The 18,581-nt window shown below is 39.6% G+C and overlaps 1 protein-coding gene across 2 annotated transcripts in view; it reads left to right on the top strand.

Annotated features, from left to right (window-relative positions):
* Positions 1 to 18,581, top strand: part of FGD6 (FYVE, RhoGEF and PH domain containing 6) — a 112,761-nt gene that overhangs the window by 89,592 nt on the left and 4,588 nt on the right. For both annotated transcript variants that reach the window (XM_079142856.1, XM_079142855.1), the window contains exons 15-20: positions 5,575 to 5,677; positions 6,270 to 6,416; positions 7,823 to 7,925; positions 9,999 to 10,126; positions 15,523 to 15,651; positions 16,936 to 17,084. In XM_079142856.1, coding sequence (XP_078998982.1) covers positions 5,575 to 5,677; positions 6,270 to 6,416; positions 7,823 to 7,925; positions 9,999 to 10,126; positions 15,523 to 15,651; positions 16,936 to 17,084 — 759 coding nt within the window. The remainder of the gene's footprint in view (positions 1 to 5,574; positions 5,678 to 6,269; positions 6,417 to 7,822; positions 7,926 to 9,998; positions 10,127 to 15,522; positions 15,652 to 16,935; positions 17,085 to 18,581) is intronic.

Here is an 18,581-nt window from a genome sequence, read left to right as displayed (position 1 = left end):
TACTGAGCTGCACCACCAGCCCTCCCAATATTTTAAACTTTTTCTTTATTATTTTGTCTGTGATGGTAATCTTTGATCAGTGACCTTTGATCTGTTATGCTGTTTTGGGACACCATGAACACGCCCACGTGAGATGGAAAAGTTAGTGAATACATGTTGTATGTGTTCTGTCTGCTCCATCCACCTGTCACCCTCCCCCTTCTCTCACAATCATCGGGTCTCCCTATTCACTGAGATAACAATATTGAAATTAAGCTAATTATTAACCCTACAATGGCTTCTAAGTGTTGTAAGTGAAAGGAAAAGCCACACATAGCTCATTTTAAATCAAAAGCTAAAAATGATTAAGCTTAGTGAGGAAGGCATGTCAAAAGCCAGAACAGGCTAAAAGTGAGTGAGGCAGGCTGTGAATGAAGAGGAAGAGTTCTTGAAGGAAATGAAAAGTGCTGCTCCAGTGAATGCTTGAATGAAAAGAAAAATTCTCCCTGTCAATAGGGAGAAAGTTCGAGTAGTCCAGATAGAAGATCAAACCTGCCACGACATTCCTTTAAGCCAAAACCTAATCCAGAGAAAGGGCCCAACTCTCTTAAATTCTTTGAAGGCTGAGAGAGGAGAGGAAGCTGCAGAAGAAAAGTTTGCAACTAGCAGAGGTTGGTTTGTGAGTTTAAAGAAAGACATGACTTCATAACATAAAGCACAAGGTGAAGCAGCAAGAGCTGATGGAGAATCTGCTGCGAGTTATCTAAAGATTTAGCTGAGATAAAGATGAAGGTGGCTACACTACACAAGAGGGACTTTGTTATGGGGGTACTAGGAATTGAATCCAGGGGTGCTTTACCACTGGGCACCATCTCCAGCCCTTTTCATTTTTATTTTGACATAGGGTCAAAGCCCTAACTTGCTTAGGGCTTTGTTAAGTTGCTGAGGCTGGCCTTGAGCGTGAGAGCCTCTGCCTCAGCCAAATCACTGAGATTCCAGGGAAAAAACAAAAACTGTTGTTTTTCTATTGGGGATTGAACCCAGAGGCACTTAACCACTGAGTCATATCCCCAGCCCTTTTTATTTTATTTTATTATCATTTTTTTGTGTGTGTGGTGCTGAGCATTGCATCCAAGGCCTCACGCATGTTAGGCAAGCACTCTACCACTAAGCCACATTCCCAGCCCCCCATTTTGTTTTTTGAGATAGAGTCTCACAAGGTTGCTTAGGGCCTTACCAAGTTGCTGAGGCTGGCTTTGAAGTTGCATCCTCCTGCCTCAGTCTCCTGAGCCACTGGGATTACAGGTGTGCACCATCATACTTGGACCCTGCTAGATCTTTAATGTAGATGAAAACAGCCTTATATTAGAAGAAGGTGCCATCTAGGACTTTCTAGAGAGAAGTCAATGCTTGTCTTCAAAGCTTACAGTTCTCCGTGCATTCCATCCTACTATCTTTCTGCCTTAACCAGGTGGAATTCCACTTGGAATTCGCTCCTTCATTCAGTAAGTAATATGGATCCTCTCGCCTGGCCGGGCATTGTACTAGGCATCAGGATACAGTGGGTAATTAAAAGGTCCTTCCTTCACTGAGCTTACATTTCATTAGGGAAGCAAACACTCAGGAAGCATCACCACTGTTAGGTATTATTGTGATTAATGGTACACAGGAGGGTTGGAATTGTGGCTCAGTGGTGGAGCACTGGCCTGGCGTGTGTGGGGCCCTGGGTTCAGTCCTCAACACCACATATAAACAGATGAATAAAATGAAAGATCCACTGACAACTAAAAAATATTTTTTAAAAATAGTACCCAGGAGAAGTCCCAGATACTCTGAAGCTATAAAACAAGGGGCCTTCAGCTAGATTTTCAGAGAGAAGATAAGAGGATAGTCCCCACAGGCCTGCTGTTCATACTGACTCAAGAAGGAAAAGTAGGCGTTGGAAGAGCCTCCTGGTCATTAGGAACGATGAGTCCGAAGATCCCGAGGTGCGAGGGAGCCTGGAGTCTTCAAAGAACCGAAAGGCCAGTGTGGCATGAGCTCGAACATGACAGGGAACACGACCAGCCCAGAAGGACAAGGGGCTTGTCCTTGTCCTTATGCAGAACCACCTTATGGATTTTGGTCTTTAGCTTAAGAGCCACTGGAAGCCACTGAATTGTCTATACCAGGGAATGATGTGCTGCTGAGGTAGACTATAGGAAGTGTTTCATTGGACGTGGCAATGAAGAAAGGGCTTCTTCCTTGGGAGTGTCCAGCTTGTATGTGGTGGTACCACTCACTGTGCTGAGGAGCGGCTTGGGTGAGACGTCAGTTTAGTTTCACACGTGCACATGAAATGTGAGGAAGGTCAGCATGGAGCCCTCAGAGCAGCTTATGTAAGGATCTGGGTGTCAGGAGGAAGCTTGGGCTCCAGGTATACATTTGGGTGTCATCAGTTGGGATGATAACCAGCTAGGAAACCGAATGAGCCTGCACAGAAAGCCTGCAGTTCCCTAACTCCTCTGATTCTTCAAGTCCTAACTTGGTCATCACCTCCACAATCTTTCCTGATACCTAAGTGAGGTGATTTATTCCTTCTCTGTTATTTATCTGCCTTACATTTGTTATATCTTACATTAATTACTTATCTTGTCTCAGTTAGATGTAAGCCCTTAAGAGTGAGGTGTATTATGTGTGCCCAGTATATCATTGAGTTCCTGGCCCTTAGTATTCTCCCAGTAAATGTTACTCAGATGCTGCAAAGAGATGTATGGTTTTTGAACCTCATGGTAGCATCCCAGTTAGTACAAGTAGTGGTGTAGATCCATCTAATGCACCAGCAATCCCTTTGATTGAAGGGTTTTTCCCCCCCTTGATAATTCATCTCAATTAACAGAAAAATGGCACTTTCTTGATACAACTTTGCATTCTAGTTATGAACAAATTGTACAAAGAAAAGAATGGCCTGTTTCCCAATCCAAGAAAGATGCCTATTCTTCTGCTAATCATGTTACAAAGAGAGAGCTAGAATGTCTGTCTCCTCTGGAAGCTGTGGGCAAGTGTGTGTGGTCTGTGAGGGAAGTGTTATCAAGAGCTGGTAAACAGCGTCTTGGCAGACCCCACACAGGAGAGAGCCAGGAATGATTAAATGAGAGAACAGCATATGCGACATGATTTGCACAGTCGAGTCACATTCCACATGCTCCCAGGGCTCCAGAAAAATCCAACAGCCTTTCTCAAATTAGCCATCTGCCTCTCCGCTCTCTGTTATTTCCTCCAGTAAAGAGACAGGGTGGGAGGGAGAGATGGTAATATCGCATGAATGTTTGCCTGGAAGCCTAAGCATGTGTTGCCACAGTGTAGTCCTTCAGAGAACTTGAGCAAGCTGGCAGGGACCTGGTGGTGAAGGGTTCAGTCCAAAACTACACTTTGGTCTGATACCCGCTCGTGATGTAGTAGCCTGTTGTCTCTAAAGCCAGTTATCTAACATGGCTGATCTTCTGTTTCCTGATCAGTAAGTGGTGATGATGGGTGGTGGTGTTGTAGAGGGAGAGGGGTGTGTGTCAGATTCGGTATCTATTCCTTAGGGTCGCTCGGAGGGTGAGGCATGATGACATTGGAAGTACTCCGTGCAGGCTGACATGTACTCATTAGTAGATACTAGCTGTTTCAGGCAGTAATGCTAGAATAGTAGAGATAACTGAGGTAGGTTTTGTTTAGTTTAGAGAGAAGGGGGTTGTTTCTTTTTTTCTTTTTTTGTTCTTTATATGTAATGGATATTTGGGAAATATATTTGTTTTAACATTTTATTTTGTAAACCGGATTTCTACCTTTTTATATTCCTATGACTGAATATTCTAAATGGCACTCAAAGCCATTTAATAGAGAGCTACATTTCTGAGAGTGATTATTGTATGAAAGGTGAGTAGTTTCTAGTATCTTCTTGACCTGCTCTGGGCTCTTCAAAATATAGTTCTAAGGGGGCTGGGAATATAGCTCAGTGGTAGAATACTGGCCTAGTACATGCAAGGACCTAGCTTCAATTCCCAACACTGAAAAAACAAACACAGCACTGTATGTCTATATGTGTCCTTACTTATGATGGAATTTTTATGCTTAAAATTATAATGAATAATATACTGAATTGCATATTTAATCACTTGATGCGTAAATCATTGAGGCTGCTTGCTGCACAGTTTTCTATTCTTGCTGGGTTTTTTGGGTTTTTGTTTTTGTTTTTTTCTGGTACTGGGAATTGAACCCAGGGGTGTTTTAATCACTGAACTATGTTCCTAGTTCTTTTTATTTTTGAGACAGAGTCTTGCCAAGTTGCCCAAGCTGGCCTCTAACTTGCTATCCTCCTGCCTCAGCCTCCTGAGTTTCAGGGATTATAGGAGTGTACCACCATGCCTGGTGCTATTCAGTTTGCTAGTTTATGATTTTCTAAAGTATTTTTAAAACAAATTGCAGCTATCAGGTCAAATATTTTTTTACATAGTCACAAATCCATTATGATGAATTTTATTTTATTATTTTATTATGATGAATTTTTAAGTTGATTGTTAAAGTCTCTCCCATTCCTTCTCCCTCTCCCCATGTATGTGCATAAATCAATATATTTATTCCTACTTATGTTACTTAATGTGCACCTCTCAGCTTTGAATATGACAAACAAAATTTTTTAAATGGCTCCACAAATGTCCTGATACCTGATGATTAGACATTATGACAGAGTTTTGGGGGGAGAGGCATGGTAGCAAAACTGCAGAACAAGAATGCCCTTTACTGGACAGGCTTTCCCTTCTTTGGCCCATTCCCGTTAGTGAGTTGGAAGGAACAGAAAACCTGGTGGCCAAGTAGGGAGAGGAGCACTCAAAGCAGCCACGGACTCTTTGCCTTATTAACCACTCCTTCAACCTCTGTTTTACTTTTTTATTTTTTTATTTTTTTTTCAAATATTTTTTGGATATTGATAAACCTTTATTTTTATTCATTTATTTATATGCAGTGCTGAGAGTCGAACCCAGTGCCTCATACATGCTAGGCAAGCACTCTACCACTGAGCCACAACCCTGGCCCCATGTTTTACTTTTTTTAAAAAAATTTTTAACATCTGTTTTATGACAGTAAAAATATATTCTCTTCACTTCACTATCCTTTCTAGAAATTTTTGGTAATCTGTAGTAATCTAAAGGTATTTAGTATTCTGTGCCATATATATCAGTGTTTGAAACAGAATTCCTTGGAATATTTCTAAATTCTAGGATTATGTCTTAGGAAACTCTTTGGTTATGTAAGTACTTATAATTGTTAATTGGATAATTAGCCCTTAAGCCAAACAAAGATACTTGTAAATTTAGGAGACTTCAGGAGCTATTTAATAGAAGGGAGTACTTTTGGAAAGGGTAAAAGCATTGCATGTGCTAAAATGCTTCGGGTTCCCTATTGCCTGCCCTGATTATTTGTTCACGTCAACCTCAAAGTTGCTGCTTTTGACTAGGAGTGTTGGAGGGTGGTGGAGTTGGTTGCCATGGGAGAACTAAAAGAAGTAAGAAAAAGGCAAAAAGTCAAAGCTGACATCTGGTTGATGGAACCTTTTTTTGCCCCCAACAGTTCTGCCACTGAAAGGGATGAATGGCTAGAAGCAATTTCCAGGTCAATAGAAGAGTATGCCAAGAAAAGAATCACCTTCTGTCCTAGTAGGAGTCTTGATGAGGTATTGCCTTTCCTTTTTTTTCCAGTGCATTTCTGTTTTTACCTTAAAGAAACATGTCACAGGGGTTTAACAAAGCAACATGTTGCAGAGAAGGATCAGAGGTGCCTAATTTTAGCAGTAAATGTTTATCCATCTATGAATGCCTGACTGTGAGTCTGTGATAACATATAGTGCACTCATTTTTTTTCTAGTTATAAAAATTATAGGGAATTTATTTATTTACTCTGTGTGTGTGTGTGTGTGTGTGTTGTTAGGAATTAAATCCATAGCCTCATGCATGCCGAACACGTGCTTTGCCACTGAGTTATACCCCCGGTCTCCACTGCAGGAAATTTAGCAAGTACAAAATAGTTTAAGGAAGAAGCTAATCAGCTGTTATCCCATTTTTAAAGTTAATTTTGCAGCAAGAGGATGTTGCGAATATAGCTAATCTTAATATCCTGAGGACACGAAAAATATAATAGCCCATGTTTCCTCCCACTTCTTTAATGACACCATCAGCACCGGGAGACGGCACCACCAACAAAAAAAGCCTTAATTCTGTCTCAGACGATGTGCATGGAGGTAATCAGAAGTCATTCTTCTTCTGCAGGCTGACTCAGAAAATAAAGATGAAGTCAGTCCCCTTGGATCAAAGGCTCCCATCTGGATTCCAGATACCAGAGCCACAATGTGTATGATCTGCACAAGCGAATTCACTCTGACCTGGAGACGACACCACTGCCGAGCCTGTGGAAAGGTCAGAGAGGACAGCCCGTCTCCGTTGTGATTTCCACTCTCTCCAGGCTGTGCACAGTGAGGAAGCATATTCCCCCGCAGAAACCACTGTGGTCATCACGGCATAAGAAAGAAAAAACAAAACAAAACAAAACAAAAACAAGATAGTCATGGTGGGAAAAGTGGACATTGTCTTCTCTAAATATTTAGGGATAGGGGAAGGGAAATCTTGTTAGGGGGAACTTCCCTCCTCTCACCCCAAATTTACTTTATGATGTCAGTAATAGAAACTTTCATGCAGAAACCAAAACTAACAAATCCATGATTAAATGATCCTCACATTTACAGGTAGTTATTTAAACCACCTCTCTCTACATACTAAGTATTTAGCAAGGGGAACTTTCAGTGCTCAAATTATCCCTAATGACACTTGTAGTAGTGTCATTAGTCAGCTTTCCATTACTGTAACAAATACCTGAAAAAAATCAACTTATAAAGAGAAAAGGTTTGTTTGGGCTTATGGTTTTAGAGGTTTCAGTCTGTGACCAACTGGCCCCCTTGCTTTGGGCTTGTGGTGGCACATCATGGGGTAGGAGCAGAGGACATGGCAGAGCAAACCTATTTACTATTTCATGACCAGGAAAAAAATAAAAGAAAGAGGAAGAGACTAGGGTCCCACAATTTACTTGAAGGGTGTTCCCTCCTTAATTAAAACCTCCCACTAGTCCCTACCTTTTACAGGTTCTGCCACCTCCCAAGCTGGGGACCAAGATTTCCAGTCATAGACCTTTGGGGGATATTCCAGATCCAAACTATAGCATAAACCCTCTTGACATCATCAGTAATGTGAGCTTAATAACAATGACATCCACATTACTCTGAAGATTAAACAAGGTCCCATTTAGAGAGCGCTTAGTGCAGAGCCAGACACTTGGGAGAGGAGCATAGAAATGGTATTGCTGCAACTGTGATGGTGATCAGCTCTTGGCTGCATTATTTTACAAAGTCGCTGCTCTGTAATGTGTGGCCTCTCTCTTTCAAGTGTGGTACCATGTGCTAGTCCACTGTATGCCTGAACTCCATGAAGATAAGTGAGAGGACATGAACGTAACTGTTTTGAAAAGTGTACAGCTGGGCACAGTGGTGCATGCCTGTAATCCCAATGACTTGGGAGGCTGAGACAGAAAGATGGAGAGTTCAAAGCCAGCCTCAGCAACAGTGAAGCACTAAGCACCTCAGTGAGACCCTCTCTCTAAGCAAAATACAAAAAAGGGCTTGGGATGTGGCTCAGTGGTTGAGTGCCCCTGAGTTTGATCCCTGGTACCCCAACCCCGCCAAAAAAACGTGAACAGTGCTGTAAGACATAACCTACTTTGTTGTTTGGAAACAAAAGTTATTATAAACAAAATAATTGCAATGTGTTTTCAGATCGTATGCCAAGCTTGTTCATCAAATAAGTATGGCTTGGATTACCTGAAAAATCAACCAGCAAGAGTATGTGAACATTGTTTCCAAGAGTTGCAGAAATTAGGTAATGTATAAATAAAGATTTAACCAGAAATTCAGTTCTTCCCCAGATGCTTTCCAACAGCCTTCTGAAAGAATCATCTTTGGTACATTAGTAGTGTTGATGCTTGCCTTGAAATTGGTATTAAGCTTTCTTAATTAATATTTTGTGGTAAATTCCAAGGAAAGTTGGACTGAAATTTGTTTTTACTGAAATTTGTGTGAAAATATTTTGCTAAGAAAACCCATTAAATAAAATTATAGGAGTAAACGCTTAAAACAAAAGGGAACTTTAACTTGCACGTAATTTTGAAGTTTCTTGTTTCCCACAGTAGAGTGCTCGTGAGAATCATTTTCTATTTACAAAGTCATCCTCTATGGAAACGTGCATGGTGGCACTTTGTTAGCCTAATTCTAGTCACTTAGACTGATTTAATGAGATTTTATTGTAGCTGTTTGAACAAATACAAAATGATACTTCATACCTGTCCTCTAGTTATTCGTGACCATCCTCCAAGCAAAGCAAATGTAGGTAGGACTATCCAAGTCTACATTTGGGAAGGGAACTCTGATGAAATTCTGAAACATATAAAATCTAAATCTTGAAAAGATTGTCCTTCATGTCCAGGAACAATAGCTTCTCAGCAGATAGGAATATCTAAGTAAAAAAAAAAAAACTAGATGACATGCCGTTTCAGAATCCATGTGTTTGTGAATTAATGGTACATTACAGTCTCTGGAAATTTTCAAAGGAGGCACATCCTCTATTCCTTTGCCAACCTTTCTGTTCCTCCCTTTGTTCTTTGGGTACCTAGTACAAACTGTAGATATACAAAATTTATCTTCGATGAACTGGGGTTGTAACTCAGTGATAAGAGTACTTGCGTAGCATGTGTGAGGCACTGGGTTCGATTCTCAGCACCACATGTAAATTAAATAAATAAATAAATAAATAAAGGCTCATCAACAACTAAATGTGTGTGTGTGTGTGTGTGTGTGTATGTGTGTGTGTGTGTGTGTGTGTTTGTTTTTATTGGAGGGCTGGGAATATAGCTCAGTTGGTAGAATGCTTACCTCACATGTATAAGGCCCTGGATTCAATCCGCACCACAATACACACAAAATAATTTATCTTTGAATCTTCCTTTCTCATCATCCACACCTATTTGATGAGTAAATCTTGTCAATTTTATCTAAGAAAGTCTGTCTGTCTTTGATTTTGTATCAGTCCTAATAAGGTTTAATAATTTCCTTGTGGGAACTCCTTGTTGCAAATCTCTACTGGTTATATAATTTCCTAAATTTAATCTGGTCTTGTCACACCCAACCTAAACAACTTTCCAGGTTCCTAAGAACCAGTCCCCTTTTTTTTAACTTTCTTATTCTACAAAGCAGTTGCTCATGCTGACTTCTCTGTGTGGAGCCTTCTCCTTCTCTTCTACCTGGCAAACTTAGGCCTCGGTGGCCAACATAAATATCTCCTTCTCTTCCTAGGCTTCCTTGAACCTCTGGGGTCAGAATTTATTGTTCCCTCATTTGTGTCCTACAGCCCCTATTTAGTACCTTGTTCACTGTAATGTTATTTGATTAAGTATCTGGATGCTGAACAAAGGTAGGTGATTTTTAAGTCAGTAGGGAAGTTTTAGGAAATTTACTTTTTCAGCTTAGTAGTATATTCATATGTTTCAAAATTCTAAAGGCACAAAAGGATAGTTTTTCCCATGGTTTAAAGTTCAAAAAGTAGAAAATCGGGCTGGGGTTGTAGCTCAGGGGTAGAGGACTTACCTAGCAAGTGTGAGGCACTGAGTTCAATTCCCCTCAGCACCACATATAAATAAATTTAAAAAAAAAAAAAATGGTCCATGGACAACTAAAAATATATTTAAAAAAAAAAGTAGAAAATCTTCAACAGTGGCAAAGTCTTCCTCCCCCTCCGCTCTCAGCAATCATCTTCCTTTCCCCAGGGCCATGGATGTCATCCATTTCTCCAGCATCCTTTCATGGATATTTTCTGCAGTGGTGTTTATTGATTTGAATTAGGTTGAAGTGCAGAATGCTTATCACCATTGGCTCCATAAGTGTATCTGGTTTGTTTTAGATCGCCAGCACTTCCCTAAGATTGGATCTCCTGGGAATCACAAATCTCCTTCAAGTGCCTTATCATCAGTCTTCCATAGTATTCCATCAGGGAGGAAACAGAAAAAAATCCCAGCTGCGCTCAAAGAAGTAAGTGTTTCCATTAAACTTAAAATGAGATAGAGGCTGAATTATTCATATGCGTATAATATGCTGTTTTTATTTCATAAAGGAAGATGTCATTTCCCATTGCTATTAAAATATGAATTTTAATACTGGCGATGGAGATGGCTGGTTTCTTACAATCTTGCTTGGTCTCCCTTATGACCTGAATCATTTAGAAAATGGCTGTTGAAAGCTTTGGAGAAAATTTTATAGCAATGATAGAGAATAACGCTAAGTTGAACACATATAAATTTTTAAAATTACTTCAAGGAGGTCTCCTTCCAAAGGGAAGGAGTTCATGGAATAATCGGGGGCTCCTTGTTAGCATTTACTGATCTACATGGTTTGTTATTTGTTGACATTCTTTAAGCTTAAAATTTTAAACAGTCATAACAGCCTGCAGGCTTTGACCTGCCAGCAATAAAATCCATAGGCATTGTTAATACACTGTCACAGTTCCTCAGTATAAGTGTCAGTCAACAAGTGCCAAAGAGCAGACAGTATTACTATTCTGGCCACTCCCATCATGATTAGTTTATTCATTAGTTCCTCTTGTGCTGATTTTGTAGCCAGCAGAATAGGTTGCTTTTGTTTGTTGTCCTTGCTTTGGTATTGGGGATTGAACCCAGGGATGCTTTAGCACTGAGGCACATCCCTAGCCCTTTTTATTTTTTTATTTTGAGACAGGATCTCACTAAGTTGTTTAGGGCCTTGCTAAGTTACTGAGGCTGGTCTGGAACTTGTGATTTCCTGCCTCGACCTCCCGAGTTGCTGGCATTATAGGTGTGCACCATCATGTGTATCGTTTTGAAATATGGTCTTGCTATGTTGCCCAGGTTGGCCCTAAACTTCTGTGCCCAAGGGGTTCTCCTGCCTCAGTCTCCCAAGTAACTGGGACTGTAGGCACATGCCACTAACAACAAATCTGACTAGGGTTTTCGATTCTCAAGCTTGTTTATCACAAAGGTGTTCTGTTATACAAAGTGGAAGCAAACAACTCTAAAAATTTGATAAAGATCATGTTTCTTATATAAAATTAAGAGTACATTCCCAGTTGAAATAATATGAAATGACTGATAACCAATCTGGTGAAATAGTAAAAAAAGGATTTGAAGTTCTAATTGTCAAGTTCTATATGAAACTGATTAAGCCAAATTAGTAAGCATCTCTGAACTGTCTCTTCCATCCCTCAATTCCCAAAATAAACCTGCATTTATAACTTTGAGGTCCTGGCCATGTGCTGTCATTCACACTTAGAGTCCCAGCTACATGGGAAGCTGAAGAGGGAAGATCCCTGATCCCAGGAGTTTGGTACCAGCCTGGGCAACACACCAAGACCCCTTGTCTTTAAATAAATAAATAACTTTAAGGTTCTTAATCAACTGAAGTTGTTCTCAATTCTCTATAACTTTTTACTTCTCCAATGTCATGTTAGTTTCTAAATAGAATTCTTTCAGTTTGCTCCCATCTTCAGTTGAAATTCTCCAGAATTAGTTACAAGACTGTTTATAGACTAGATCAGTTTAACTCTAGTCCCATTTTATGCTTGTCTCCACCCGACCACAAAACAGGCCTTCCACGATAGCCCTCCAGTTCCTGAATGCAGCCATTTCTTCCTTTAGTCCACTAATGCTTTAAGTGTCCCCCAGACCAGCTACATCATTATCACCTTGGAAATTCTCAGCCCCCACCCAAAGTCTACAAAATCAGAAATTCTAATGAGCACCCTGGTGATTCAGATGTGTGCCCATGTTTGAGAGTCACTTCTTTGCCCTTTACAGTCATTACTGGAGAAGTTAATATATGTATTTAAGTGCTATAAACATCAAACTGTAGTATTCTCCTTGGGAAGCTGTGTTCTTTGGTTTTGTTTTACTTAATTGAAGCGAAATTTACATAACATATAATTACCCATTTTAAAGTATACAGTTCAGTGGTATTCAGTGTGCTCACAATGTTGGGTAACCATGATATCTTTCTAGTTTCAAAACCTTTTCATCACCCCATAAAAACAGCCTTTGTACATTAAGGGATCAGTCCCCTTTCCCCTCCTCCCACCCTCTAGCAACCTCTAATCTGCTTCTCTCTCTCTCTCTCTCTCTCTCTCTCTCTCTCTCTCTCTTTTCTGGTTATATCATGAGAAAGAAATCATAGACTGTGTGACTTTCATGTCCATCTTCTTTTCACTTACCACAGTGTTTTCAGGATTTGTCAAAATTACAGCATGTGTCAGTATTATAGCATGTATCATGCACTTCATTTCTTTTATGTCTGAATGATATTTCATTTTATTTGTATTCCACAATTTATCCATTCATCCCTTGATGAACATTTGAGATCTTTCCACCTTCTTATAAACAATGCTGCTATAAACATCCATGTACAGATTTCTTTGTAGACATATTTTCATATATCTTAGGTTTCTCCTTAGGAATGGACTTGCTTGGTCATATGGTAATTCTATTTAACTTTTTGACGAACTGAGAAGTTTTGTTTTGTTTTGTGATACTGGGTATCGAGCTCAGAGTCTCACACATGCTGGACCAGCAACTTTACCAATGAGCTACACGTATCCCGGCCCTTATTCCAGTAATATTAGAAAATGTTTAGAAAACCCTGTTTTAGAATTACATTTAGAGCTTCAGTACCCTCAGTAATGACAGACTGCTTCTTGAGTGTTATTTTAAAAATTTAAAACTTTTGTGAATCAGGTGGTTAAATTGGTTAACACCAATTTTATTTTTTCATGGATAATAGAAGACTGTGTGGGTATTCAGTATTATGATTTATTTTGTGTGGCTAGTATATTAATCCTAAAGGAGTAATATTTTGAGCAACATTGTAACACTTGTATTAATACATAGTAGTGTCCCTGTGCAACTATATTTTATGCAAAATCTCATTTGAGTGTTAACCATTCTAGTTTTTTTAAGAGACATGAGAGCTGATATTACTTGGTAGACTTTTAAAGGATACTTTTTTTTTAAACAAGTGTACTTTCACTTAGTAGATATTTATAACAGTGTTAGATCTTAAAATTTCCACTAAACAATATATAATCCTTTTTGTGAAAGCTGTAAGAAATTAATATAATTCATCCATTAATGCATAATTAAAGATATACTTTTAAAATTCACAGGACTAGGCAAGCACTGTGATGTGTACGTGTAATCCTAGCTACTTGGGAGACTGAAACTGGAGGATCAAAAGTTCAAGGCCAGCCTCAGTAACTTAGCAAGACCCTGTCTCAAAATAAATAAAAATGGCTGTGGATATAGTTCAGTAGTAGAACATCCCTAGGTTCAATTCCCAGTACCACAAAAAAAAACTTAAACAAAATAAAATCCATAGGGCTGGGAATGTAACTCAGTGGTAGGACTCTTGCCTAGAGTGAACAAGACCCTGGCACTACAAATATAAAATTAACAGAGCCCTTCCCACCCCCATAATAGTTTTCCATAGCCGTATAACAAATTACCACAAATGTGGTAGCTTGAAATAACATGCACGTATTATCTCAGGAGTCCAAGCATAGAACTTCTGCAGTGCCTTAGTTAAGGTTTGGGCAGTGTTGCGTTCTCATTTGGAGCCTCAACTGGGAAAGGGGCCACTTCAGTGCTCTTGCAGGTTTTGGGAGAATTCATTTCTTTGTTGTTGTCACACTGAGGGTCTAGCTTCTTGCTTGCTCTTTTCTGGTGGTCACTCTCAGCTCCTTGACAGTGGACCTTTCAGCATGACTACAAAGGAAAAAAATCTCTGTAGCCAGTTTTCTAGCTTGACAGAGTCTTATATAATATAGCATAATCAGTTCCCATCACCTTCTTCAGATTCTTTTATTTTTAATTTTTTATTTGTTCTTTTTAGTTATACATGACAGTAGAATGTGTTTTGACATATCATACATACATGGAGTATAACTTCCCCTGCTTGTGGTTGAACATGATGTGGCGTTACACTGGTCGTGTATTCATATGTGAACATAGGAAAGTTATGTCCAATTCATTTTACTGTCTTTCCCATTCCCATCCCCCATCAGATTCTTTTCATTAGAAGTAAGTCATGGGTCCTGTCCATGCTCAACAGGAGGAAGCACAACAGTGTGATTGTCAGAGGCAAGAATCATAGGAAGTCCACCTTAAGAAGTCTGCCCATCTGGCTGGGGTGTAGCTTGAAGGTAGAGTGCATGCCTACACCCTGGGTATGATTTCCCAGCAACACACATACATAAATTATCTGCCCACCATACTTCTAATAAGGTGAATCTTTTTAACTTTTTAAAAAATTTTATGTATTTATTTTTATTGAACCCAGTGCCTCACATGTGCTAGGCAAGTACTCTACCACTGAGCTAAAACTCCAGCCCAAGGTGAATCTTAAACATGATTTAAAAAAAAAAAAAAAAAAACACTTTAAATTGCCAGATTATAATCAATGAACACTTGCTATATTTTTGCATAAAAATTTAAACATTTTTAAAAATAGTTGTAGATGGACACAATACCTTTATTTTATTTATTTATTTGTATGTGGTGCTGAGTATTGAACCCAGTTCCTCATATGTGCGAGGCAAGTACTCCACCATTGAGCTAGAGCCCCAGCCTAACATTTTCAACTTTTATAAAACAAAAATAAGCTGCTGCTTATTTTTTTATATATTTTTTATATTTTTTTTTTATATTTTTTCTGACTAAGTTGCCCAGGCTGACCTTGAACACATGATCTTCCTGCCTCATCCTCCAGAGAGTAGCTAGGATTTCAGGCATGCTTCACCATGCCTCAGTAGCTTCTTTTCTTTTTGAAAAAAGTTTGGGGAGCAAAGATTGATCCTTAAAATCACCTCCATTAATAGAATTTTCAGTGAGAGGGCTCTTGTTGCATTGTAAAGCCCTGGGTTAGATCCCCTTTAGGGGCCGGGATTTTCTATTTACTGTTTGTCGAATGGTTTTTAGAAGTCCAGAGAGTTACTTCAGGAACAGAGTTAACCATTTAAATAAATTTCCCCTAGTATTTGCAAGGAAAGCAATACATGACATATGCAGTCCCCAAAATACATCTTCAGAAAAGCCTGGTAGGCTTTTGGATTATTTTTCTTCTCCTGCCAAACCAGGAAATACAGAGGAACCCACAAAGAAACAGACACATACACACACACAAACATGTGCAAGCAGGATAACAGGTGACGTTCTAGAACTTGGTTCTAAGAGAAAGGGTTTTTATGCTCATATAAATTTGTATTGCAGCAGACTTTGAAAATGCACAATTTCATTCTGAAAGATTCTGTTGTTATGGTGATTGCAACTAACTTGTAATGATTACAGGCAACTTTGCTGTCTTAAAATTTGTTTGCAAACCATTAAACTATGTATGGGGCTTCCTTATAGGTATCAGCAAACACAGAAGATTCTTCTATAAGTGGCTATTTGTACAGATCAAAGGGCAATAAGAAACCATGGAAACACTTGTGGTTTGTCATAAAAAATAAAGTGTTATATACATATGCAGCAAGTGAGGTAAGATGTGAAATCTAAAGATGAGTAATATGGGGGTCTTGTTTTAGTTTGTGCATGTTTTATTGCTCTGCTTTTGTTTGGTTGGTTGTTTTTTTGTGTTCGGGGGGTGGGGGAGCTAGAATCCAGGCCCTCCAGTACTCAACCACTGAATTACACACCCCCGGCTCCTTATTGCTTTCGTTTGGAGCAAGGAGTGTCATTGCGGCTATTTTTAAGTATACCTAGAGACCTCTTACTCACCTACTCACTCGTTAAGAATTTTCCATAGTAATAAAGTGCAAGTCTTTTGGGGTGACTACTAACCACTTCACTAAAGGCAGAGCTTCTTATCCTTTTGAGGCCGAGGCAAAGGTTAGCAGCCAGTGTAGGTATGAATGATGGGGGTCAAGAGACTGAGGATTGGTTATCAAAGAGAGAACAATGGGTTGCTAAGTTAACCTCCTCTTGTGCTCCTCTGCACTCTGGGTTGCTAACAATTAACCTCCATACTCCTGCTCCCGGTCACTTATATGGGGAAGAAAGAGAAGATCATGATTAAGGAGTGGGGTTCTGGGGTCTGTAAGAAAGGCAAGTCCACCCCCTCCCACAGGCTTTCAGCTCTGAAGCCTCCTTCTCTTTGGAGAAGTCTGTCTCTATCACTTTCTTAAATAAAAACTTGCTTGCTGTACTTGCCTTGGCATTTGGCCAGTGTTGGTTTTCAACACTGGGAAACAAGAAGAACCCATTCCTGATCTCCACCAGATCGGTTTCACTTTCTGTCCAGCTTCTGTCCAGACTCTCAGGACTGTCCCCTGATTGTATTGGTCAGGCATCAGCATAGATGAAATAGGCTTTGTTTGGGTTATAAACAGTTTCTAGCTGTTGCTGAAATTCTGTCCTGTTCTCCTGCCCAGAGCCCTGGAGGTATTCGCACAGCCTATGAAAACCTCCAGGGTCCAAGCTGTTCTGTAAGAGGATCTGGGTAACTCACCTCTCCGAGCTGTGTTTGTCCATCCACAAAATTAAAGTAATATAGTTACTTACTTTCTTTGGTTGTAGTGAAACTAATGTGAAATTCAATGGATGCAAACATGCTGAAATTTTCTAGCACAGTGTCTGGCAGGTGGGGAGAGGATGGCTCAATAAATATTGTTGAATAAACAAAAAATCAATAAATTGTTAGAATTATCATTGTTTTACATATGTGTATATGAAGTTAAATTAGAGGTATATTGATCACAGTTCTCAAGTCTGAATTGTGTCTTAGTTTAAAAGCCCATCTTCATTTGTGTCTTTTTAAATCAGGATGTGGCAGCTTTGGAGAGCCAGCCTTTATTAGGATTCACTGTCACTCAAGTCAAAGATGAAAATTCAGAGTCTAAAGTATTTCAGTTACTGCACAAAAACATGTTATTTTATGTATTCAAAGCAGATGATGCTCACTCAGCTCAGAAGTAAGTAATGTAGACTTATTTTCCTTTTATACATGAGATTTCGAGTTGCTATTTAAATGATTGATTTTAAGATCACTTTCTTTCAGGTATGGGGACTACTCAGAATTTAAATCACAGTTCCAAATTAGAAAGATTTAACATACTATTCAAACTGTTTAGAATTGTTCTAAAACAAAGGAAAGCAAGGGTATCTGGAATAGTTTCAGGAGACAGATGGGAAAAGAAAGTGGGTAGTCCTGTCCAAAGTGTTCTGTCCACACATGACCTCAGAGGAAGCAGTGTGGTGCAGATCTGCTGAGGAAGAGAAGTGGAGGCATCTGACCTCTCCCTCACTGAGGCTAAGACTCTTCCCTTGAAACATCCCAGGACTTTGATGATCCAATGATTCAATTGTGCTGTGGAACAGCAGGAGTTGAAACAGCTGCTTCCAAACTTACTTCTTTGAGAAAAAGGTCAAACACATTAAGAGGCTCCATGCTGTTCCCAGTGACTGAGTAGAAGAAAATGAATATCATTTTAGATGTTGAAAGCCGAAAGCCTCTTCAACATTCCAACAATAATCTTGATTTATTTAGATGTTATAAGGCTGTTTAACAGAGAAGAGGTCTATTTCTGTGAAATCAGGGTCCCTCCTGAACAAAATAGATCAGTTCACCTCTTTTTTAGTTTTACTTTGGCTCACAAAATGCACTTTTGTGTTTTTCATAAGAGATGCTGGTGTTTTCTCAGTGGGCTTTAATGTCCTTGAAGATAAAAAAAGAATGCTTTGAGTAAGCAAGTCTGGTGGTTTCTTAAGGCAATTAGAATCAATGTACCAGAATATCGCGTGTTTCGGCACCAAATGTAAGCTCCGGGCACGGCTAGCGGCCAAATAAAACTGGACAGGAAGCGGCAGAAGCAAGTTTTATTGGAATTTGGCTCATGGGGCGAAACTCCCAGGCTCCCAGGGTACAGGTCAGGGTAGGGAGCCGGAAAAAATCACGCATGGCCCTGGCTGCCCAGGGTCTTTATAGGCCGGAATGGGCGGGGTCCTGCTGAGTGACAGGTCAGCAGGTGCAGTTAAGGGTCAACAAGTGGAGTTAAGGGTCAGTGGAATTAGAGTCAACAGGTGGAGTTAAGGGTCAGTGAAGTTTTCTTGCCCGTTTGATTGATCACCGTTTGGCGCGCTGCCCTTTGTCTCAGTTGCTTTGCTCTCCCTCCTACAGTTGCCCGAATTCCGACCTAACAACTACCAACCAGTTATATACAGCGTTATGAACATATAAGGCTGCCCCCACCCTCCACCCCTGCCAGTTTTAGGGTACATTAGCTGCTTTTCTAATTCTCTGGGTACTGAAGAACATTTTTAAATTATATTACTTTACTATTTTTCTGTAAAAAAATACTGGGACAAAATTGTAATCATCCTAAGATTCTGCCATATATTGTCTTTCTCATAATTTTCATCTATATTTATCATGAGACTCTTAAAAATTATTGCTTTTCAAATACATGATC

This window comes from Sciurus vulgaris (assembly GCF_902686455.1).
Source record: "Sciurus vulgaris genome assembly, chromosome: 5".
In the NCBI taxonomy this organism is placed as follows: domain Eukaryota; kingdom Metazoa; phylum Chordata; class Mammalia; order Rodentia; family Sciuridae; genus Sciurus; species Sciurus vulgaris.
Note: the sequence above shows the minus strand (reverse complement) of the source record. Positions and strands in the feature narration are given on the sequence as shown.